The sequence below is a fragment of the Anguilla rostrata genome, chromosome 4 (assembly GCF_018555375.3).
Source record: "Anguilla rostrata isolate EN2019 chromosome 4, ASM1855537v3, whole genome shotgun sequence".
Classification (NCBI taxonomy): Eukaryota; Metazoa; Chordata; class Actinopteri; order Anguilliformes; family Anguillidae; genus Anguilla; species Anguilla rostrata.
This window is the reverse complement of record NC_057936.1, coordinates 62569734-62593955: the sequence shown is the minus strand read 5'-3', so window position 1 is coordinate 62593955 and position 24222 is coordinate 62569734. Positions and strand designations below refer to the sequence as shown.

At 47.7% G+C, this 24222-nt stretch overlaps 1 protein-coding gene across 1 annotated transcript in view; it reads right to left on the bottom strand.

Annotated features, from left to right (window-relative positions):
• Positions 1–112: 112 nt before the first annotated feature.
• LOC135254162 (cadherin-10-like) overlaps positions 113–24222 on the bottom strand; it is a 55343-nt gene continuing 31233 nt past the window's right edge. Inside the window, exons 3-12 of the mRNA XM_064334142.1 lie at positions 21705–21999; positions 19333–19452; positions 16111–16278; positions 14027–14214; positions 10555–10808; positions 8016–8152; positions 6574–6695; positions 4571–4702; positions 2944–3103; positions 113–799 (exon numbers count right to left, since the gene is read on the bottom strand). Of these exons, the coding sequence (XP_064190212.1) occupies positions 294–799; positions 2944–3103; positions 4571–4702; positions 6574–6695; positions 8016–8152; positions 10555–10808; positions 14027–14214; positions 16111–16278; positions 19333–19452; positions 21705–21999 (2082 nt within the window). The 3' untranslated portion in view covers positions 113–293. The remainder of the gene's footprint in view (positions 800–2943; positions 3104–4570; positions 4703–6573; positions 6696–8015; positions 8153–10554; positions 10809–14026; positions 14215–16110; positions 16279–19332; positions 19453–21704; positions 22000–24222) is intronic.

Sequence of the window (24222 nt, the reverse complement as noted above, 5' to 3'; positions counted from 1 at the left end):
ACTGACACACGAAGCACTGAAGTTACTCAAGGTCACCTACAAGTTAAACGAGAAGTAGTTGATAGGACTAAAAAGAGCACTTTGTAAAACAGTGACTGCGCTTTTCTTTCTCCTCCTTTTTTTTTCCTTCGCTTCCGGTTCCCGCATGACGACCGCATTGTGTGTCGGAACAATTAACTCCGAAGCGTTTTTTTAATTTTTATTTTCCTTTTTTTCGTTTGTTTGTTCGTTTGTTTGCACGTTTCTTTCGTTTTCGTCCGCCCGGCTTAAGGAGCGGGTTCGTTTGGGCCCGGTTAGGAGTCCCTGTCGCTGTCCTCCCCGCCGTACATGTCCGCCAGCTTCTTGAAGCGCGGCCCCCAGTCGCTGAGGTAGTTGTAGTCCTGGTCGCCGTCGGCGACGGCGGACTCCAGCGAGCTGAGGGAGTGGGCGACCGAGCCGGCGCCCTCGTAGGCGTAGGTGGCCAGCGAGTCGTAGGGGGGCGCCGTGGGGTCCGCGTCGTTCTCCTGCAGCCGCTGGTTGATGAAGTCCCGCACGTCGGCGTTGTCGCGGGACGGCCCGGCGGGGGGCCGACGCGCCGCCGCCGGCGGGTAGAGGGTCTCGGGGATGATGTCCCGCCGCTGCTTGCCGTCCTCCGTGGCCTCGGGGTTCCGCAGCGTGCCGATGTCGAAGGCCTGCGTGTCCTCCTCCCCGCCCCCCTCGTCGTTGTAGCTCACCACGTTGTCCCGCACGTCCTCCTTGGAGATGATCAGCGGCTCCTTCTTCTTCTGTCTCCTCAGGGCGGCGAAGAGAACCACGATCACTGCAACACACACACAAAAACATTCATATGCATGTACTTACTGTATATTTACACAACATACCCATGTTTAATACACACAGCTGTACAGTGCATGCCGTTTATATTATCCTGTAAAAATGTGCTTGCGCTGCACTGAGAGAGACAGAGAGAGGGGGGGAAGGGAAGAACAGAAAAAAGATCACGAAAAATCGAGAGAGAGAGAAAAATAAGAACAAACCAGAAATCCCTGGATAAAACAGATTGGTACAAAACCACAATTCCTGGAAAACACGGGGGGAGAGAGAGAGAGAGAGAGAGAAAAGTACAAACCGCAGCGACTGGAAGACGAGAGAGAAACGGGAAGAGAAACGCGGTCGCGGGGAACTGAAGAGAAGGAGAGAAAGTGCGGAAGTCGCGAGCTGACTTAAAAAAAAAAAAAAAAAAAAAAAATCTGGTATCTGGATGATTGCGGCGCTGTTTTAGCGAGAACAGGCGGTGGCCCCTCACGACCTCGTAACGATATTCGAATCGCTCGCGCTGTTCGCGAAGCGTCCGCCTGTCACAACACTGCATGGGGAACGTCGAGGTGTAAATTGCCTCAGTCGCATCTCGGAAAATCAACGCTCGCTTTAGGCGTAATTAAAAGCGCGCGCTATGTGGAGGTATTAAAATAGCACGGGCCACGCGGATCGGAGAAACCTGGCCTTCTGTTTTTATTTATTTATTTATTTATGTGCATTTCAGCTCTGTTCAAGCACCTGATGGTTCACAGGTGTATAATTCGGTGATGGTTGACTCGTTAATTAGACCACTACAAAATGTTACACAGAGAGACGATACCTGCGTTGCATACACGAGGCCCAGCCAATAGTTTGGAATCTACTAAAGTAATCCAAGAAGATTTAAATAAAATCCGGAAGTTGGCAAAAACCTGCCAAATGAAATTCAATATTGCCGAATGTAAAGTTCTGCATGTGGGAAAAACATTAGGCAGGATTACTTTATGGAAGGAACAAAATTGGAATGTGCTCAATTTGAAAAAGACTTCGGAGTAATGGTTGATCAAAGCCTTTCAGGTTTTAGGCGCTGTGCAGTAGCAGTAAAAAGGCCAACAGGATGCAGGAATATACAGGCAAAAGTATTAAGTATAAATCCAAGGAAGTTATATTTATACAATACATTTGTTAGACCCACTTGGAGCATTGTGTGCAGTTCTGGGGACCGTACTACAAGAAATAAATAGAGGCTCTAGAAAAGGTTCAAAGAAGAGCAACCAAATTGATTCCTGGTCTGAAAGATAAAATCTGTTTCATCTCTTCAAGCTTAGTTAAAGGAGACTTAGGGTTAAAGGAGACTTTAAAGTTATTTTTTAAACTATAAAGTACACGCACTACTTCTGGCTAGGATTCTCCTAGCTGTATATCAAAACATAGACACTGGGTTGCAATAACAGTTACTGTATACTACAGTAATTGCTGTGCCATAGCCTCACAATACTAATGATCTGCACCTGAACCAAAGCAAGTAATCAATTCTGTTCTAATCTCATAATATGTTTCTGTCAGTAGAGATACATCATAAAATAAATAACTGGATACAAAGTATTACCCTGCTAGTTTTAAATGTATCAGGAAGCATTTATGAAAACAACTCAACTTTCAAATGACATTTTTAAATGCTGGTTCAGTGGCGCTCCTGTCATGTGCTTGAATGGATATTATTTGGATACGAATCCGTCTCTGTTAGGTGTTTATTTATTTTACTTTTTTTTTTTTGTCAAACAAAAAGACTGCTCTAGATCTGTGTTTTTTTTTTTTACAAGCTTTATAGATGGACAGACAGACAGACAGGCAGGCAGACTGTTGAGTTCAGCAGCAGAGGCTTGAATCCCTTGATGAATTCCTGAATGTTTCCAGGTCATCCACACCCACACCCCCTCACCTAAACAAGAAGCCCCTGACACTTGAGATCAGGGTTAGTGTGGAGGTTGAGGTTTGGACAGAGAGACACTCACTGAGGAGGATGATGACGCAGAGTAAGATGGCCACCAGCGCCCCTGTGCTGAGTCCGGGTTGGGGTTAGCGTTAGGGTCAGGGTCAGGGTTAGTGTGGAGGTTGGGATCAGGGTTAGTGTTAGTGTAGAGGTTGGGACAGAGAGACACTCACTGAGGAGGATGATGACGCAGAGTAAGATGGCCACCAGGGCCCCGGTGCTGAGCCCGGCGGAGAGGGCGTAGGCCTCGGCGCTGCAGGCCTTCATGTTGCCGTGGCGATCGCAGCTGCACACGCGCACCGTCAGCGTGCTGGTGCTGCTCTGCATGGGGAACTGCATCCGGATCACCAGGGAACCCGGTCACGCTCTCTGCGCGCGACTGAAGCGCTCCCTCGGCTCAGATCCCGCCGTGTGTCTGCACGCAACGCACAGCAGCACGCACGCGGTCAGCTTATTCACACGCATCGCACACACCACGCGCGACCAGACTTATTCACCGCATCACCCGGCTGAGCCAGACTTTTCACACGCATCGCCACGCACACCGCGCGTAGACTTTCTCCACGCATCACACACACACGCGTGTCAGACTTATTCACACGCATCGCACGCGCACACGCGTGCGTCAGACTTATTCACACGCATCACACACACACGCGCGCGCGTCAGACTTATTCACACGCATCACACGCACGTGCGTGCGTCAGACTTATTCACACGCATCGCACACACACACGCGTGCGTCAGACTTATTCACACGCATCACACACACACACACGTGCGTCAGACTTATTCACACGCATCACACACGCACACGCGTGCGTCAGACTTATTCACACGCATCACACGCGTGCGTCAGACTTATTCACACGCATCACACGCACACGCGTGCGTCAGACTTATTCACACACAACGCACACGCGTGTCAAACAGCGCACAAACGCAAAATTGAAATAACTCGTCAGTTCTGTAGATTTTTTTTGGGTGTGCGGTTTTAACGATGAAGGTAGCCACATAAAGTGTTTGTGCAACCAACTCTTCAATGAATTCCTATTAACCTGTGTGAATGCCGCTCTTTAAAAAGAATTCTCATTAACCTGTATGAAATGGCAGGATAAACACATCGCCGGGAGTGGGTAGGAGTATCTGCTCAATGGCGGTAATGTAATGTACTTCAGTGCGTCAGTGTTTTTTTTTTTTTGTGAAGAATATGCGGCTTCTCAAAAAAAATGCACTTCTAAGCTCAGCCTTTCTGGAAACAATACAGTTAATGAAAACACTTGAAAGGATGCATGTGCCAGGATGCTTTTTAAAAAGAAATAAAGTAAAAGGAAAAAAAAGCATACAAATCTTTTTTTAATCAAATGTGTGGTTCAAGAACATATCTATTTTGGTATATAAAAAGAGGAAAGCTGTCAACTTAAAAAATATATTTTTCCATGACAGAGGGACACCCCTATCAGGCAGTTTACACCTTAAAGAGAAGAGTTGAATTGGCTGAATGCATACGTTTCTCGTGATTTAAAAAGGGAAATGCTTTCAGCTATTCCCTTTTGAACATGCAATGTATGCATATTCATATGGAAAAGGAATTCCAATTATCACATTTAACGAAGTGCGTGTGCGCGTACGCACGTGTGTGATGTGATTGGGATAGCTCACCTCGTTCGTCACTCACAGACAGTGAATAAAGCAGCTTTGTGTGTGTGTGCGTGTGTGTGTGTGCGTGTGTGTGTGTGTGCGTGCGTTCGTGCATGCGTGCGTGCGTGCGTGCGTGCGTTCGTGCGTGTGTGTGCGGACCCAGAGGAGCTCACCTCTGTTGTCTTTGACGGTGAAGTTGGCTTTGACCGAAGCTTCTGGTGCCAAACTGAAGAAGAACCTGTGCCCACCCTTGGGCTCGTCTGCATCTGTGGCGCTCACGGTCTGTATCCTCTGGAAACACCAACACCACACTGCTTTCAGGACCAGCTCACATCCAGAAACATTATCACTGCATCTCTATGAGTTACCATGGCACCCAGTGTAACATCTACAAATACCAACCATGCAACTGGGCCTTCAGGACCACCTCACATCCAGAAACATTATTACTGCATCCGTATGGGTTACCATGGCACCCAGTATAACCTGTACAAATACCAACCATGGAACTGGGCCTTCAGGACCACCTCACATCCAGAAACATTATTACTGTATCTCTATGAGTTACCATGGCACCCAGTGTAACCTCTACAAATACCAACCATGCAACTGGGCCTTCAGAACCAGCTCACATCCAGAAACATTATTACTGTATCTCTATGAGTTACCATGGCACCCAGTGTAACCTCTACAAATACTAACCATGGAACTGGGCCTTCAGGGCCACCTCACATCCAGAAACATTATTACTGTATCCGTATGGGTTACCATGGCACCCAAGATAGCCTCTACAAATACCAACTACAGAACTGGGCCTTCAGAACCAAGACACATCCTGTAAAATAATTACTGCACTTCTACGAGTTACCAAAGAACTTAATGTAACCTCTACAGCAGCGATACTCAAATCTGTCCCCTGGGGCCAGTGATATTGCTGGTTTTCATTCTTCCTCTCTAATCAATTAATATTGATCAATTGACCATCAGCTAGAAAAGGAAACCAGCAGAACTACTGGCTTTGAGGGTGAGATCCGAGCATCCTTACTGTAGAAATAGGGACCGCAGCATTGGACCTTCAGACCAACTCACATCTGGTTCGTTTAAACGCGCACACATCCCACTGGGAGATTGCTAAATCACCCCCCCCCCCCCCCTCACTATTATAAAACTGTCCTAAAAGGCTGTCCTTGTAAGGCTTACAGAAATCAAACGCCCAAGTTGGCGTGATCTGTGTAAAAATCTGAACACACAGGCGACTGACCAAGACAGTTCATGTGTGCCGGCCGGCTTATTCTGGATTTCCTCGGTTGTTGGTGCGCTAGAGCACACAATAGCATATTTATCGGGGCCTATTCGAATAAAAGAAATGCACGGAAGCTTCGCGCATAGCGAGGCGCTAAAAACCTCATACAGGAGTCGACTTCCATTTCTGTTCTGCAGCCGCGAGCGATTGTCTACGCCTAGCATTCTGCCAAAGGTGCCGTACTGTATTATGACATCATAATGCCCGGGTATGGGGAGCGAGAAAAGAAACGGCGTTAAAAAAAAAAAAAAAAGGGCTTTTTCTGAAAATTGGCCGGCCTTTGCAAGATTACAGTTTGAAAGGCTTTCCCACGTCACGCGCTCTCGGCCTCCGATTCTCGCGCTCCCCGCGCCGAGGTTTTCACGGCTTGTACTTCTTGAATTGTCACTTACGCCTTTATGGATTTTGATGAAACCGCATTTTGCCTGGCGCTTCTTGTAAAACACAGGTGGCGAGCACAATAGCGCTCCCACAATGAAAGGGGTCCTGGCGGCTCAGAAGTAGCCCGCGCTCCATTTTCCCAGCGTGGTCTTTTGGGGTGCGCGCGTACGCCTGGGAGGCCACGCTGATGCCAGTTCGATACATAATGGGCCTTATTGATCATCTCCATGCCATGTTAAAGGCATTTAAGTCCTGCTGAAAAGGTTGCCTTTCAAGACAACAATGCATTATATCGCAATTTCAAACCCCCCCCCCCCCCCATCATCGTCTGAGCAGGTACACGCTAACACGTCCAGCGCTAAGTCGACTCTTAATAGTTTAGATGCTCGTCCCAATAGGGAGTTGGCTTAACACTCAACATTTTACGGCGTCGTTGTGAGTCACGGTGTAGACCGCGAAGGGACGGCGTGACGTTCACCTGCGCGGGCTTGGCGTTCTCGCACACGAAGGTCTCGTAGACGGTGGCGAAGGTGGGCGCGTTGTCGTTGACGTCCAGCACCCTGATGAAGACGCGCACGCGGCTCAACTGCCTGGGGTTGCCTGGGAGACGGACAGAGAGCAAAGGCCATTTTTACTGCGGCCCAGGACACCGCTCGCACACACACACAAATACACCTGTACACGCGCGCGCACACACACACACACACACACACACACCTGTACACACGCGCACACACACACACACACACACACACACACAAATACACCTGTACACACACACACACACACACACACACACAAATACACCTGTACACACACACACACACAAATACACCTGTACACGCGCGCGCACACACACACACACACACATTCTATATTTGCCTTCCACTTGGAAGTTATCAGCAGCTTCATAAGACTGAAGACAGCAAGAGCTCGTGAACTGGAGTTGCCATCAAAATTATCACACACTGCATGAACAATGCTGAAAATATTGCACTCGATGCTTATTTTGAACTACTGTATAATTTTCACCTTTTCCGTATAACACATCAATCTGTTGTGTCAAGACAGATCTCTTCAGCTACCTTGCAGGCTATGTTAAAGAACAGTAATGCTCTGGAGAGTTCAAAGTTTAGCATACAGAAATGGGATTATACACACAGTCTCTCCAGGCAAACAAGCAATTACTGGTGCTTAGAGCAGCTTGTGTGTGTGCAAGTCTGTGATTATCCACAGCAGTGGGGGTGGAATGCAGGACATAATGGCGATCTATGATGTGGTGTCTGTGCTGAATGACCCCCCATGTCCAGCGGTACTTACTGAACTCTGTGGCAGTACTTAACTCTGTGGTAGTACTGAACTCTGTGGCAGTACTAACTGAACTCTGTGGCAGTACTAACTGAACTCTGTGGCAGTACTAACTGAACTCTGTGGCAGTACTAACTGAACTCTGTGGCAGTACTTACTGAACTCTGTGATGGTACTTAATGAACTCTGTGGCAGTACTTACTGAACTCTATGGCAGTACTGAACTCTGTGGCAGTACTAACTGAACTCTGCGGCAGTACTTACTGAACTCTGTGATGGTACTTACTGAACTCTGTGGTAGTATGTACTGAACTCTATGATGGTACTTACTGAACTCTGTGATGGTACTTACTGAACTCTGTGGCAGTACTTACTGAACTCTGTAACAGTACTTACTGCACTCTGTGGCAGTACTTAACTCTTCGGAGGTACTTACTGAACTCTGTGATGGTACTTACTGAACTCTATGGTGGTGCTGACTGAACTCTGTGATGGTACTTACTGAACTCTATGGTGGTACTGACTGAACTCTATGGTGGTACTTACTGAACTCTGTGGCGGTACTAACTGAACTCTATGGTGGTACTTACTGAACTCTATGGTGGTACTTACTGAACTCTGTGGCGGTCACAGAGATGTTGTGCCACGCGGTCTCCTCGCGGTCCAGGGGCCTCAGGGTGAAGATGGTCCCGTTTCCCGGGTGAATGTTGAACAAGCGGTCCATGTCCGTACGGCGGTCAATGGAGTACCTGAAAAAAAAAGACAAAATAAATTAAATATAAAATGAACTGACCTGTAGCTCTCACCAGTCGAGTCACCCGGTCAAGACTCCACCGGAGGGCCTGTGACTGGGGCTAAGGCCATGTGAATACTGTCACCGGATTGGCTATACCGGAACGTTGTTTCCATTGGCTCAAATCAGCTGGTGATTGACAGGTCATGGAATCTACGCTCAATAGGACTCAAATACACTGTTCCATCCACTCTCTAACAATAAAGACTTCATAGCAGGTCCACAATCTATTAATTTAGAGGTGCAAACTCAATTGCACATCATGTTGAGGGAAGATGAGTCGAGACAGATTGATAAGACCGGCTTTGATTGGCAGCTGAAAACATTTTGCCATGTATTCAGTCAACATTTGAGCTTAACTATGGCTTGCAGGTAAACGTTAGCATTACGCAAGGGTTTTTTTTTTTTCATTTTGTAATGCAGTTTAGAAATTAGCCAAACTGTGTTTGTGAAGAAGAAAAAAAATTACAGTTTTTGATTGTAAGTCAAAATGAACAAACGTTAATCCAGCTATTCTCCCTGAGAGCAGGAATCCTGAACTCTGGAGGGCCGCAGTCCTTTTCTGGCTTCCTTTCAATCTAAAGCGAGTTTGGGCCTTGGGAATGAGGTGTGCGGACTCGTTAGCCAATCGGTTGAATAAATGAATCTCTTAAACGCTGGAAATCAGCAGACGCTGCCGCCCTCCAGGACCTCACCGCCTTGCATTATGAAGCCAAATTATTCCCCTAGCTAACTCACTCGGTCAATAGCATACCCTATTCCAGCACGTCCTCTGAAAGCTGCCAGTTTTTACGTTCGGCGATAATAAAAGATTGACGATCCCGTTTTGTTTTTATGATGTTCCGAAGGAAATCTTAATTAATGTTTCGCACCTGAGGGTCTTTTTTTTTTTTGTTATTGTAAAAAACAGTATTTATTTAATTTAATTAGTTAATTTATTTCATTTTATTATTATTGTTATTTTTTTTGGCCTGCCCGCAGCCCAGGATATGCGGGTCGTGACCCCCTGGCACGCTGGTGTCTCAGGGGCCGTGCAGACTCTGTACTGGCAGAGTGTCGTACATCAGCGTGATTAATGGACAGCAGACGGGCAGGATGTTAGCCAGAACTGGAGGAGGAAGTTTCAACCCCCGGGGGGGTGGGGGGGGTGGGTGTTAGAGTCTCCCAGTAACATGCCGGCCAAGTTCCGCGCGGCTTTTTCAGACACCGTCCTTTTTTTTTTTCTTTTCTATCTATTTTTCCCTTGTGTGTTTTTTTTTCTGCCAAAAAAAAGAGAAGCCAAAACAATCTTCTCTTTTTTTTCTTCTTCTCCGTTTAATCTTTTCTTTTAAATGTTCGCTCCCCCCCCCCCCCCCCCCCCCCCCCCCCCCCCCCGTCTCTTGCGCGGCGTAAGCTCGTTAGTCCGCCGTTGTCCGACAGCTAATTGCCTCTCTTGTATCGTCGATAATTCAGCCGGTCCGGCCCCTCCCCCGATTGAACGCGGGAGATAATTCCGCTTTAATGCTGGCCCTTAAGTGTTGTTCTCCTCCGGTGCCAGGACTTGTAATTGGCCCTTTTTCTCCACTCGTGTTTACACGGGGGGGGGGGGTGTTTGCCTCCTATGGAGAGGTGCAGGGCAGAGGGGCGGTTGGTTCTAACAAACGTTGCTTTTGCCTTGCTATAGTTGCTAGGTAGAGAAGCTGAGACACTGCTCCCCTTGTGTGGGGTCCGTCGCTAAAAACACACCTCAAACTCAGACCCGGAGGCCACAGGCAGGAGGCCACGGTGACGGCAGGTTTTCGTGGCTTCCTTTCGATCGGCGGTCAGCCTTGGCCTTGGAAATAAGGCGGGTGGACTCTTCAGTCAAAATCAATGAAGCATTTAGGCCAAGCTCGCTGAAAACCAGCAGGCTCTGCGGTCCTCCAGGAATTGAGTTTAAGATCCCAGTTGTACCCCCTACCCCACAGAGTCCTGTGCTCTAACCCCTGCCCCACACAGGTGACTGAGTCCTGCACTCTAACCCTGCCCGTGACTGATCCTGCCTAACCCTGCCCCACACAGGTGACTGAGTCCTGCACTCTAACCCCTACCCCACAGAGTCCTGCGCTCTAACCCCTGCCCCACACAGGTGACTGAGTCCTGCGCTCTAACCCCTGCCCCACACAGGTGACTGAGTCCTGCACTCTAACCCCTACCCCACAGAGTCCTGCGCTCTAACCCCTGCCCCACACAGGTGACTGAGTCCTGCACTCTAACCCCTGCCCCGTGACTGAGTCCTGCGCTCTAACCCCTGCCCCACACAGGTGACTGAGTCCTGCACTCTAACCCCTACCCCACAGAGTCCTGCACTCTAACCCCTGCCCCACACAGGTGACCTACCTGATGAGGCTGCGGCTGGTATCGGGGTCGGAGGCGCTGACGGAGCCGACGGTGGTGCCGGCGTCGGCGTCCTCCTTCACCTCCATCACGTAGCCGTCGCGCTCGAAGACGGGCGGCTCGTCCACGTCCTCCACGGTGACCTTGAGCGTGGCCGTGTCGCGGAACGGCCCCGCGGAGCTGAAGCGGGGGTCCGGCCGCGTGTTCTCCACCTGCACCTTCAGCACGTACGCGCTCTTCCTCTCAAAGTTCAGAGGCTGACACGCAGACACGCACGCAAACACGCACGCGCGCACACACAGGCACGCACACACGCACCCACCCACACAGGCACGCACACACACACACACACACACACGCATTCACACATATACACACACATGCACACACAGAGAAGAGGACATCTATTAATAATCACATCAACACATTAAACATGGGTTTATAGTGCAGTCTAACTGCTGTCCGTGCTGCAAATACAATGAGGAAACAAAACTGTATTTCACACACACACGCATGCATGCACACACACACACACACGCACACACAGGTGCACACACACACAGACAAGGACAGGCAGCCAGGCATGTAGAAATCACGCGTCTATTCTTATAGCAGCCATGTGCACAAGCACAAAGGATCATGTGCTGGGTTACTCAACAGGACCACAGTTTGTTCTGGTGGTCCTTTGGACGTGTGTGTGTGGGTGTGCACGTGTGTCTGTGTGTGTGTGCGCATGTGTGTGTGTGTGCGTGTGTGTGTGTGTGTGCGTGTGTCTGTGTGTGTGTGTGTGTGCGCGCACACACGTGTGAATAATGCAGCAATTGTAATTAAAACGATTTTGTGCCAGGACCCAAACCCCGCCTGACTGACGGGCGAGAGAGGGAGGGAGGGAGGGAGGGAGGGAGGAGGAGAGAGAGAGAGAGAGAGAGAGAGAGAGAGGGAGAGGGGAGAGAGAGAGAGGGGAGAGAGAAGGGAGAGAGAGAGAGAGAGAGAGAGAGAGAGAGGAGAGAGGGAGAGAGGAGAGAGAGGGAGAGAGGGAGAGAGGAGAGAGAGAGAGGGAGAGAGAGCGAGAGAGCGAGAGAGCGAGAGAGCGAGAGAGCGAGAGAGCGAGAGAGAGAGAGAGAGAGAGAGAGAGAGAGAGAGAGAGAGAGAGAGAGAGAGAGAGAGAGAGGGAGAGAGAGAGAGAGCGCTCTCCGCAGGCAGAGGCTCCCCCTCTAATAAGGCGACGGCGTTTAATTGGACGCCTCGGTGTCAGGAATGAAAGCGCGTCTGAAGTCACGCGGACTTTGATCTCCGCAATCAGGCTGGATTATGGAGCTGGGCGCATGGCGGGAGGCTCGGCGAGGGCCAACACTTGCAAAAAAGGCAATTATGTGTGCTTTTCCTTTCTTTTTCTTTTTCTTTTAATTCTTTTTTTTGTTTTTGTTACTGTAGCCTGAAAGTTCTGGATCGATTCAAAGCCAAGGACAAGGCCTCTTTTCCTGTGTAGGGGAGGAATGTAAACAGAGAGCAAAGCTCGGGTGATGCCCGCCATTAAAATAATCCGTCCACGCGACCCAACTCTGACTGCGCTGATGTACACGCAGCGCCATGAAAAAGTGTTTGCCCCCTTCCCGATTTCCTCTGCTACTGCATATCTGCCACGCTGAATGGTTCCACGTGGGTGATACGGTTGTTCGACAACGTTTCATTAAATAAATTCAATAATAATTAAAAAAAAATGTGTTTTGTGTTTCCTCAGTTCCCCTTTAATAATATTAATATTTTTTTACATCTGAATCAATTTGGTTATAACAATAATTCCTCCATTATGACAAACGTGCAATAATGCCACAAGTGTGCAATGAAAAACATCATTTTATATTTTTCTGTTTTTTTTGTACAGTATTTGTAACGCACGTCATTTTAATATTAATGCGCCCGCCCTCAGATTCCAAACACAGTAAACAAACGGACGTTCAGCCAGGCCGGGGAACGAATGTGCCGCGCGTTCGTAATCCAGAGATGGGCGCGTCCGTTATTCGCCGTCCCGGACGCAAAAAGAGGAAAACGAGAACGTGTTGAGGGAATGTGTAATTAACATCAGTCTTTGTTTAGATAATTAATGTCAAAAAGACGAATTAAGAGAGGGAGGGAAAGGGAAAGCCAGAGCGACAGGCGGTAAATGTGCCCCCCCCCCCCCCCGTTCCCCATCTGATTAACACTTACGTTTCATATTTATTCATTATTTAAATGTAAGGGCTATGATTTACCATCAAGTGTTATGTAACTAAACAGTTATTTTTCTCTCTTTTTTTTTTCCAGCTGGCACTGGCATTTGCTGGTGGCACACTGGCGCAGTGGGTAGCTTTGTCGCCGCACAGCGAGAGGGTACCGAGTTTGAATCCCAACCGCGGGCCTCTCTGTGTGGAGTCTGCACGTTCTCCCCGTGTCCGCGTGGGTTTCCTCCGGGTACTCCGGTTTCCTCCCACAGTCCAAAGACATGCAGGCTAGGCTAATCGAAGACTAGGTATGAGTGCGTGAATTAATTATGGTGTGTGCCCTGCGATGGATTAGCGAGCTGTCCAGGGTGTATTCCTGCCTTTCAACCAGTGCATGCCACCCCCTCCCAAGCCCTCCTCCCCCCCCCCCACAACACCCCCCCCCATGACCCTGACAAGGAATAAGCGGTTTAGAGAATGGATGGATGCATGATTCTTGCTGTCCTTGGCGCTCTCCAAGGTGCTGAAAGAAGCAGTCAGTAACTTTACTGCTGTCTCCACAGAGCCATATATCATCAGAACAGGCCGGGGTAGGTGAAAGCAATGGCAACACAGTCTGTCCAGTCACAGAGTGATGATTGGTTCCACTGTGAACTGGCTTCCTATTGGCTAGTCCCCAGTGAAGCCTCTGACTGTAAAACAGTAGGAGCTTTCAGCCTCAGAACAACATTTACAAAATGGTGGCAAAGTTTGAGAACTGATACTTTGCATTATCTGTGACTATAAAAACTTTCTTGGATCACTGATGACGATATATGATAATATCCAACATCAGAATCCAGAAACCTCTAGCCTGAACAAGATACAGTAACGACAAAAACATTATCCACCAACGCTGTTCCACCAAAGTGCATATTCTGTACAGTGATACAATGAGTATGAGTCTCACTAAGCGGTAGTCCTTTTGAAGTTTCCCTGACAACCATTACAGAAATATGTGTACCTTCTTATAAAATGAAATGATAAATATACTTCACCACAATATACAGGTATTTTTTTAATATCTGAAAGAACCAGCAATTTTTATATTTGGCCATTTATTGTAAAGTGCCACAATACCTTTTATGCTCTTGATAGTACATTTTATTCAATATACTGCAGTATTTTCAGCTTCTGTAATGGAAGGTTGCCTTACAGTTTATTTTTTTTTACTTTCAAACACAGCACTCTCCCGTTTTTTGCATTTCATTTATATTTGAGGAGGCTTTAGTCACCTTTTTGACGGTGAGGACCCCCTCTTGCGTGGCGCTGTCTGTGACGATGTCGAAGGCGTCGAGCCCGTCCCCCCCGATGACGCTGTAGTCCATCTCGGCGTTGACCCCGATGTCGGCGTCCGTGGCTTTGATCCGTCCCACCGGGGACCCCGTCTCTGCCGACTCCAGGACGCTGAACTGATACACACCTGGCGCACGAGGGGGTTAGAACTCACATGAGTTTGACACACATAACGTAGACCTGGGGACATCTGACTGACCCAAGCCTCCCCTGACCCCAGCTCCGTGCGTGTTTGTGTGTGTGTGTGTGTGTGCATGTGTGCGTGTGTGCATGTGTGCGTGCGTGCGCGTGTGTGTGTGTGTGTGCGTGTGTGTGTGCATGTGTGCGTGCGTGCGTGTGTGCGTGCGTGTGTGTGTGTGAGTGTGTGTGCGTGCGGGTGTGTGCATGTGTGTTTGGCCCCGTATTGGTGCAACAAAATCCCTTCTCTCCAGAATGCAGAGGTGTCCATGGGGGCAAGGGAGGAGAGAGAGTTTGGGAGATGGGAGATGGAGAGAGAGGCATTACTGTGCTAGACAACAATACTATCACAGTCTGATAAGCAGTCATCTCTGTGTCTGCTCAGTGCCTAACCCCCCAGCAACGCCCCCCCCCCCCCTTATTCAAATGAACCGAGTGTGGGGAACAGCGGTCACATCAGGAGCTGTTAAGCGCTCGCCCCCCCCCCAAACCACACCCCCACTCCCACGCTCTTACGGCGGGCACGCGGAGTGCCAGTGGCAGCGTGCCAGTCTGACTCAGCAGAGCCGCGATTCACAAGATTCACAAGCCACAGAACGTGTGAGGGGGTTGAGAGCGAGAGAGAGAGAGAGAGAGAGAGAGAGAGAGAATGACAGACAGAAAGACATACACAGAGACAGAGACAGAGAGAAAGAGCACGTGAGAGAGAGAGAGAGAGAGAGAGAGGAGAGTGAATGTACAGATGAACAGACATGCAGAGACAGACAGAGAGAAAGAGCACGAGAGAGAGAGAGAGACAGAGAGAGAGAGAGAGAGGGAGAGAGTGTGTACAGACTCAGTGGGCACAGCCTGGCTTTGCTGAAGGCTGACACAGGCAGGCCTGGCTGCCCAGAGAGGACAGACTGCTCACACCACAGCCAGGGAGCGGAGGAGACACAGCTACACGTCCGCACAGCATGAGGAAATTACCAGAACATGAGGGAGAAATAAAAATATGCCTTGAATTTAAAACTTTGCCACCAAGAGCTCCCCTATTTATTAGGGGAACACAGAAAATGTATTGGCAGATTATGTTACAGCCCATATGCAGAGGGACAACCAGTGAGCATATCTGGACAGGCCTCTGTCTGTACGCTGCATGTCTAGATCTACGTTTATGCGTTCGGTTGTATATGTTCTTTTCCGTGCTTTGGCAACATAAGATATATCTAGTCAGGACAATAAAGCATTCTGAATTTGATCTGTTGCAGCGTTAACGTGGGCGAAGACAGAGCGAGTGAGAAAGGGAAAAAGGGAGGGAGAGATAGAGAAAGAATGACTAAAAGAAAGACGTGCAGAGAAAGAGAGCATGTGAGAGAGAGAGAGAGACAGGGTGAGAGATTGTTAACATGGTGGGGAAGACAGTGCAAGTGAGAGAACGAGAGAGAGAGAGAGAGAGAGAGAGAGAGAGAGAGGGAGAGAGATAAAATGCACAGAGTGCGCGCTTTTCATTTAATAGGGATTACCAGACTGATCTGATGCACTTCGCAGGACCCTGCGCTCCATCATACGGCTCTACATTTAATTACTCCCTGACTTCAAGAGACAGAGACAGCGACACAATAACGGGACCGGGCCCTGTCCCAGGACACCCGCCACCCCCCTCCCCCCCTCCCCCGCCCCCCGCCCCCCGCCGCTCCCTACACTAATCCACATTCATTCTGAAATGGAGACCAGATGGAGACAGCCTTCTCACGGGGCGCTGGGGGTGAGGGTGCGGGTGGGGGTGGGGGTGGAATGACGCTGGGGGTGAGGGTGAGGGTGAGGATGAGGGTGAGGGCGAGGCTGGGCGCGGGGGTGTACTGACTCTGGGGGAACCGCGGCGGGTTGTCGTTGACGTCGCTGAGGGTGATGTTGACGGTGGTGGTGCCGGAGAGCCCGCCCATCTGCCCCGCCATGTCCTTGGCCTGGATCACCACCTGGAAGTGCTCCCGGTTCTCCCTGTTCATGTTGGGCAGGGCCGTGCGGATGACTCCTGTAAAAAAAGGGGGGGGGGGGGTTAAATATTTAATAACGCCTTTCCAACTTTACGGCCAGGGCTCCTGTTCGGTCCACCAAACCGAAAAATGTAATCCCAAAACCAGAGAGCGTGCGGGATGAGAAAAAAAGAAAAGAAAAATAAATACATAAAAACAATAACTTATGAGAGGGAGAGATGCTGTACCTCAGGCTGCCCCTGAGATTAATCTGATCCTTAGTCATACTAATCCTCCTCCAGAATATTAGTTTTTTAAAAACAAAACAAGGTAAAAAAAATATATATTAATGTGAAAGGGGAGCGGAGAGCGTGGAGCGAGCGCGTGCATCTCTCCGTCGTTTCGGGGCGGCTGTTCGTCGCCGCGTAGGAGGCGGATGTGATGTCACAATCGCTCACTGAATGCCTGTGCGCGGCGTGCCCTGATTGAGCGAATGAGTCATTCAGAAACCGCACGCAGACAGAGCCGTAATGGGGTACATCCATACGGTAAGTATATCGGGAGTGCCACTCTGCATGAGCATAGCAATGCCTCAATATTATTTGCAAATGGAATGATATTTATAATTTTGTTTATCGCATATGGGGAACGTCGCTATACATTTATAGCAACATTTCAATGCTATTCAAAAATGTAATACCACAAGGCATTCTGCTCGTGAAGACTGACTCAAATCACAAACGCTCCTCTTAATGTAACACCCCAGCCACTCAACCTCCAGCAATAAAAAAAAATTGATTTAAAAAAAGTATATAATGTTCCAATATTCAAAAAGAAATATTTTTATTCAAATTCTGTATATTCAAATGCAGTATTTTCTGTGTGTGTGTCTGTGTGTGTGTGTGCGTGTGTGTGTGCGTCCGCACACGTGTGTATGCCTGTCCGTGTGTGTGTGTGTGATACAGTTCTATCTCCTCGTGTTTCCCACGGCCCAGGCTGGTGTTGCAGTGTGTCAGAAGCTCTCGTGCTTTTTTTCCCTCCGCTCGTAGAGACACTCAGACGAGCGTTTTATCTTTTTTTGTTTTGATGGCCTCATCACAGGAAGTGGCAGCAGCTCTCGGCAGCGGCAGCGACTGAGTTCAGATTAAAAGAGCGAGCGCGCGCGTGTGTGTGTGTGTGTGTGTGTGTGTGTGTGTGTGCTGCCGGAGCGGCGGCGGCGTCGGTTTCACATCACAGTTCCGCGTTTCAAACGTCCCCGCGGAACTCCGCGGCGCCTGCCTTACGGTGGGATTACAGTTAAATATGAAAAAAATATCAAAGACAGGAAAGTGAAAGTGCCTACATGGGATTTTGAGGGTTCCAACTTTGTTCGTTCGTTCGTTTTTTTTTTTTTTTTCCTCCTTTAGCGATGATCATCTCGCTTGTCTATCAAAGAGCAGCGGTTATCAAAGCGGACCCGCAAATCAGGCTGTGATCCCAGCCGCCCGACTCAAAATGTCTGCCTTTTATAGAACACCCCCCGAGGCTCCTCCATCAGTGAAAACGCTACGGGAGAGCGACATCCAAACATCACACGACACAAATTGGTAGGTTTCTGAGCGCGAGCTGCTAATTTGAGGTCCTGTTTCAGGACCTGCCACAGCGTCTCTATTGGGTTGAAGACTTCTACTAGGCCACTCCAAAACTTTAATTTTGTTTCTTTTCAGCCATTTAGACGCGGACTTGCTTTTGTGTATTGGATCATTGTTTTGCTGCATAAGCCAATTAAGCTTCAGCTTCAGCTCACAGAAGACTGCGCAGTCCCCTTCTTTTATGGTATAGAGCAATAATGGCATGTCCAGGTCCTGAGGCATCAATGCATCCCCACAACATTACACACTACCACCACCATGTTTGACTGTTGGTTCTTCCTGTGAAAGGCTGCATTTTCATTCCACCAGACACAATGGGACGTGTGCCATCCAAAAAGTACATCGTTATTATTGTTTAAGTACATTATCCCAAAAGGCTTGGGGATCATACAGCTACTTCTTTGCAAATGTGAGATGCTTCTCTTGGGCTAGAAGTGGTTTCTACCTTGCTACTTCCAAATTAATCCCATTTTTGCCTTATTGCGGAGTCATGAACACTGACCTTAGCTAAGGCTGGAGAGGCCTGCAGTTCTTTGGATGTTCTTCTGGGATCATTTTGTGACTTCCTGGGTGAGTTGTGGCTGTGCTCTTGGAGACATTTTGGCATGCCAGGAAGATTCACTGCCGTTCTAAGTGTTCTCAATTTGGAGATAATGGCTCTCACCGTGGTTCAGTGAAGTTCCAGAGCCTGAGAAATGGCTTTGTACCGCTTTCTGATATATATAAGACTGATATATTTTAACAACTTTTTTCTCATCTCTTCTGGAATGTCCTTTGAACGTGACATAGTGTGCTTGTAGAAACTTTGCGGCGGCTACATCACTCTGACGGTTAGGTTCAATATGAGCGAGGTTTAGAATCAACAGGGAAGGTTGCAATCAAGCCCGCCAGTGTTCAATCAGCTGAATCTAATTATCAATTAAATTTGGTTAATTGGTTGACTGAGTATCTGAAGGGGCAATTGCTTTTTCACATGGGTGATAAGGGTGTTTGATCATTGTTTTGTATTTCCTCATTTCCCTTTGTCTAAAATTACATTTTGTTTAAAGATCGGAAACCATTCACTGTGACAAATATGCCATAATACAGGAAATCAGTAAGGAGACAAATGCTTTTTTCATGGGACTGTACGTTGTTCTCTCTCTCTCTCTCTCTCTCGTGCTCTAATCTGTCTTTTTCCATCTCTCTTCCCCCTCCCTCTCTCACTCTCATGTTGTAATCTCTCTCCACCCCCCCTCTCTCTCTCTCTTTCTCTCCTCCTCTCATAAACCGGTCTGACTACAGCCTATCTCAGAGTGCTGGTGGTGGCCAGGTATCGGGACCGCGATCGCATCCTTCGTGTATTAAAGGAAACGGACTAGACGATTTAAACGATCCTTCTGAGTTTCTGTAGCCGGTGAGAAGGGAGGCGGTCATCCTCGCGTATATGTCTGCCCGTGGATATTGCGCAAAGGCTGCGGTCGAGTCGGCGGTCCTGCTGACCTGTGTCGGGCTCCACAGAGAAGTAGGGCTGCCCCTGCAGGATGCTGTAGACCAGCCTGGCGCTGTTTCCGTACGTGGGGTCGTCCGCGTCCGTCGCGGTCACCTGTGCCACATTGGTGCCTGGGAAAGGAAGAAAAGGGCAGTGTGTCTTCAGGGTGGTTCAACAATGAGCAAATTCTGTGTTAAGAAATCTCCCCTCGTTTTCTGAACTGTCGATACTTCCCTCACCAGGAACCGTCACGGGTTCCTTAAAATTTGTGCTGGCAGTGGCGCGTATTGCGCCTTTCTGTTTGACCCGAAGTTCAAAAACAAATTTTAAGCCTGGCACTGAGCGGAGGAAAAAATAAAATCCTATAAAATCCTATAAAATCCTAACTCGGCATGTCTGCTTGGCGTAGAGCCAGCGAAGTGAAGGTGAAGTATAAGGAGGAGGAAGAGGAGGAGGAGGAGGAGGAAACTGAGGTTGTGAATCTGACGTCACTTACAGACGCTCCACTCAAATCTCGTTCAGGACTTATCAAGACTTGCGTCGTGATATTTCTGCATATGATCACACTTGTATAGTTGAAAGCACATGACCAGTAAATTATCTTTCATAGAACCAAGCACACAGTTTGCTTTTCATCTGCTACGTCTCATGGAACTTCTTTTTACTCTCGATGATTCAATTGAATTATTTGAAATTGAGTTAATGGGAAAGTCAAAAATGTTCAAAAAGTTTTTTTTGAAATTGTTATCGACCGTGATGTTTTTCCTGGCTAATTCAGTATCTGCGTATGTGACGTCAATGGAACATTTCCCCTGAATCTTTGACATAACTTTTTTTTGGAACATCAGACACTAGTGCTCTGTCTGTGGATAAAGCAATGCTATCTCACAAACAAATTGGAATTCAACCAGAATGCTCAGCAACATTCCTGGAATATTTCGGTGCCAGCTGGGTAGCTAAATCTCTCTCTCTCTCTCTCTCTCCTCTCTACCTCTCTCTCACCCCTCCCTCCCTCCCTCCCTCCCTCTTTCCCTTGTTTCTTCCTCTCTGGCCTCCAGTGGAACATGCTATCTACAAAACAGATAGAAATCCGTCAGTGTCCAAGCACCCCCCCCCCCCCTTTTCCTTTGCTTTACATCTTATCAGGTGATCATCTCAGCGTTCCGCGGGGAATGATGTCATCCGTGTTCGCGGCGCGGCCGGGCGTTCCGCCGCGTCCGATTGCTCCTCGCGCTCGTTAAACCTGGCTGCCGAATTCAATTTGTTTATGCGGTTAATGAGCCGGCGTCCGCATCCCCTGAACCATTAAAGGGAGGGAAAATAACGTCTGACCTACAATTCTGCTGAGCACACAGGCAAACCCCCCCCCCCTCCCACCCACCCCCACTCCCATTAAACCCAATTGGTTATTATCGTTTGTTTACTTTACGTATCTGCTTGTAAATTGTCTGTTGATCTCTTGACTAATCAGTTTAACCCCTCGACTGCCACTGGGACTCCTCCCAAACACTGAACTCCCAGGATCAAACTCCCGTAGTGGATAGTGTTTTTGTGCGGCATTAGAACCGCCATATGGCACCATGGGATATCGGTGGGGAAATTTGTCCCCCTCCCCCCCTTTTTTTTTAGGGCTCCATCAGGCCCTGTTTTTCTGACTCTGCTCAATACGTCAGAGGGAAGCTTTTGGGATCAAAACAGCAAAACAATGTAATGCTCTTAAAGGAGAATGCAGTGATGCTTTTCTGACACGAGAAATATATTTTTACATTTTTGTTTTTCTTTTTCTTTCCATGTTTCAGGGTTCTGTCGTTAGGAATCTGACTGAGATTACATATCAACAATATTACATTGATAAGTTTATTATCTTTTTTTTTTGTTTTCTTAGCTGTAAACATAAACTGACCACAAACAATTTCTGCAACCTCGAGACACTGTTACCACTGAAAGGAGGTCATAACCATTATACATATTATAGATTTAATAATAAAAAGGTGATGCTTCTTTTGAAGTCGTTAATAATCCAGGGTATTGGATTTGCCTTCATTTATTCTTTTTTGGACCCTTAGGGCCTACTAAAAGCTTTAGAACATGCAAAACCTGTTAGCACATGAAAGATCAATAACATGACCAATGATTGGTCATGGTACTTGTTTTACACCAATCACCGGTTATGTTGCTAGTTTAGTGTGTGCTGAATGTCTTAGTAAATCAGGTTCTTAGGGCACAGTTTTTTTCCCTTTCTGTTTTCTGTCATCTACTCTCACAGCCAACCCGCAAACACTTAAGTTAAACTGAGTGCTTGATTGCAGGATAAAGAAACAAGATACGCTATTTAAAACAGTTTTCAGATTTTAAGAAGTAAAACCACGTGTTTGAAACGTACCGACTTCTACCATTTCTGGGACGCTGGCGGTGTACACCTCCTTGGAGAACTTGGGCTCGTTGTCGTTGATGTCGTGGATCTTGATGATGAACTCAGACTCGGGCTCCAGGGGATGGTTGGTGAATTTGTTGACTGCCTGAGCACGCAGTGTGTAGTAGGCTTTCTCCTCCCTGTCCAGCCTCTTGGTGGCGTGAATGTCTCCCGAGTTTTCGTCGATCAGAAACAAGGTGCCGGCCCCATCTCCATTGAGAACGTACTTCACACTGCCGTCCCCTCTGTCCTGGTCTGAGTGGAGCTGTGGAGAGGAGACAGCAGTGAGACTCTCAATGATATAGACTACAAGTTTGGAGACGGCAGTGAGACTCTCAATGATATAGACTACAAGTTTGGAGACGGCAGTGAGACTCTCAATGATATAGACTACAAGTGTGGAGCCTGCAGTGAGACTCTCAATGATATAGACCACAAGTGTGGAGACTGCAGTGAGACTCTCAATGATATAGACCACAAGTGTGGATACTGCAGTGAGGCTCTCAATGATATAGACCACAAGTGTGGATACTACAGTGAGACTTTCAATGACATAGACTACATGTGTGGAGACTGCAGTGAGACTCAATGATATACACTAAAAGTGTGGAGACTGCAGTGAGAATCTCAACGATATAGACTACAAGTGCGGACACACTAACAGTGGAGACTAGAGAGAGCCTCGGAGCAACATAGACCACTGCAAAGGAGTCTTCAGTGAGAGACTCACAGTGACCTAGTCACAGTCACATAGACTACAGCTGTGACTTGAGTGCGAGTCACAGTCAGATAGACTGCAGATGTGGAAACTAAAGTAATACTCAAGTGCAATGACATATTGAAGGTCACCATCTCAACATCAGCATCACTTCAATTTACGCTGAGATTTTAGTCGAATATTTAACCTAACATAACATAATGACGAGAACAGGCCATTCAGCCCAACTATGCTCGTCAATTTCCTGACTAAATTAGTGCTCTGATTATCAACAGACTAGATAGTATCAAGCCTATTCTTGAAAATCCCCAGAGTTTCTCTCTCTACTAAGTGACCTGGCAGGCTATTCCACACATTGGCAACTCTGCATGAATAAAATTCTTCCTAATGTCTGTACAGAATTTACCTTTTGCTAACTTCCAATGTCCCCTCGTTCTATCAACAGAACTCAAACTGAAGAATATCTTTTAGTTCACATTCTCAGCTGGAGCTCAAGGTCCTTTTGATTAATATTTCAATGAAATGTTCTTCCTGACGAGTCCTCATAGGTCAAAATATTAAGCAAATCAATCGTCTGAACGACTCTCTGGTTGTAAATTCTAAACCTGTACCCGGTCCAGGAGAATTTACCCTCATTTACAACATTGTCTTGTGGAAAAGGCCACTTTAACTGTGGAATTCTTCCACAAGTCTGTGGCTCACTGTGATAAATTAGCCTGTCCTCTGCAGTTGCACAGTTGTGTAAGAATAACCTTTAAAACTGTTTCTTTAAATGAAACAAGCATCCTTAATGTGTCTTATGATGTATGACTTCTGCAAAGCGTCTGATTTGGTCCCAGATAGTTTGTTAACACAGATTCCCCCTCCCCACACCCACAACATCACACCCCCCTCCCCCCCCACCCCCACCACATTTTAAGCCATGCACTGAGTGCTTTAGATTTTAATTTGGTTCAAATTCACTCACACTCAAAGCATACATCCCTTATTTCAGAAACAGTGAGGAAACAGGAAGTGGTGAAAATCCCCATTCATGGTCAAGGGCAGTCACAGTCTCAGCCCAGGTCTCAGAAATACATCCCTGCCTGAGCAACAGCTCATCGGACTGCGACCTCTTAATTCAGACATGAAAACCCGTGAACGTGTTTATGCCGTCGCAGAAAATAGAGAAAGTGTCGTTAGCTTTTAAAAACAAATCAAGAAATAAAACGGTTGACAAATTCGCACTGGGACAATACACTGCTCACCATCAGAAAAGTTACAATATTATTAAAGACTTGAAATATGTATACGCACACGCGCATGAACGCACGCACGCACACACACATAAACACACACACACAAAAACACATGTACGCGCACACACACAAACACGCACACAGGGAGAGGGAAGAGATGTAAGAATCCCCTTATATAAGAACCACTGAAATGAATGAATGAATGAATGAAAGGAAGGAAGGCTGTTTTCTTAAACAGAGCCCGTATGGGGGGCTCCCCTGCTGACTCTTTCATTGCCCCCCCGGGTGGGCGGAGCTCCGCTGCAGTGGTCACCCCGCTGCCTCGGGGTCCTCCTACCAGATTCACGCGCCGCTCCACTTCGGCTGCCGGCGGCCCTTTTCATTCATTTATTACGCTGTGAGAGGGCGGCGCGGCGGAGAAGGAGCGTGTCTTTTCGTATAAACAGTCCTTTATCACCGTCAGGTTCGACGGCAGATACTGGAAATAAACAGCAGGGGAGTGAAAAAGAGGAAAAAAAAAAAAAAAAAAAGC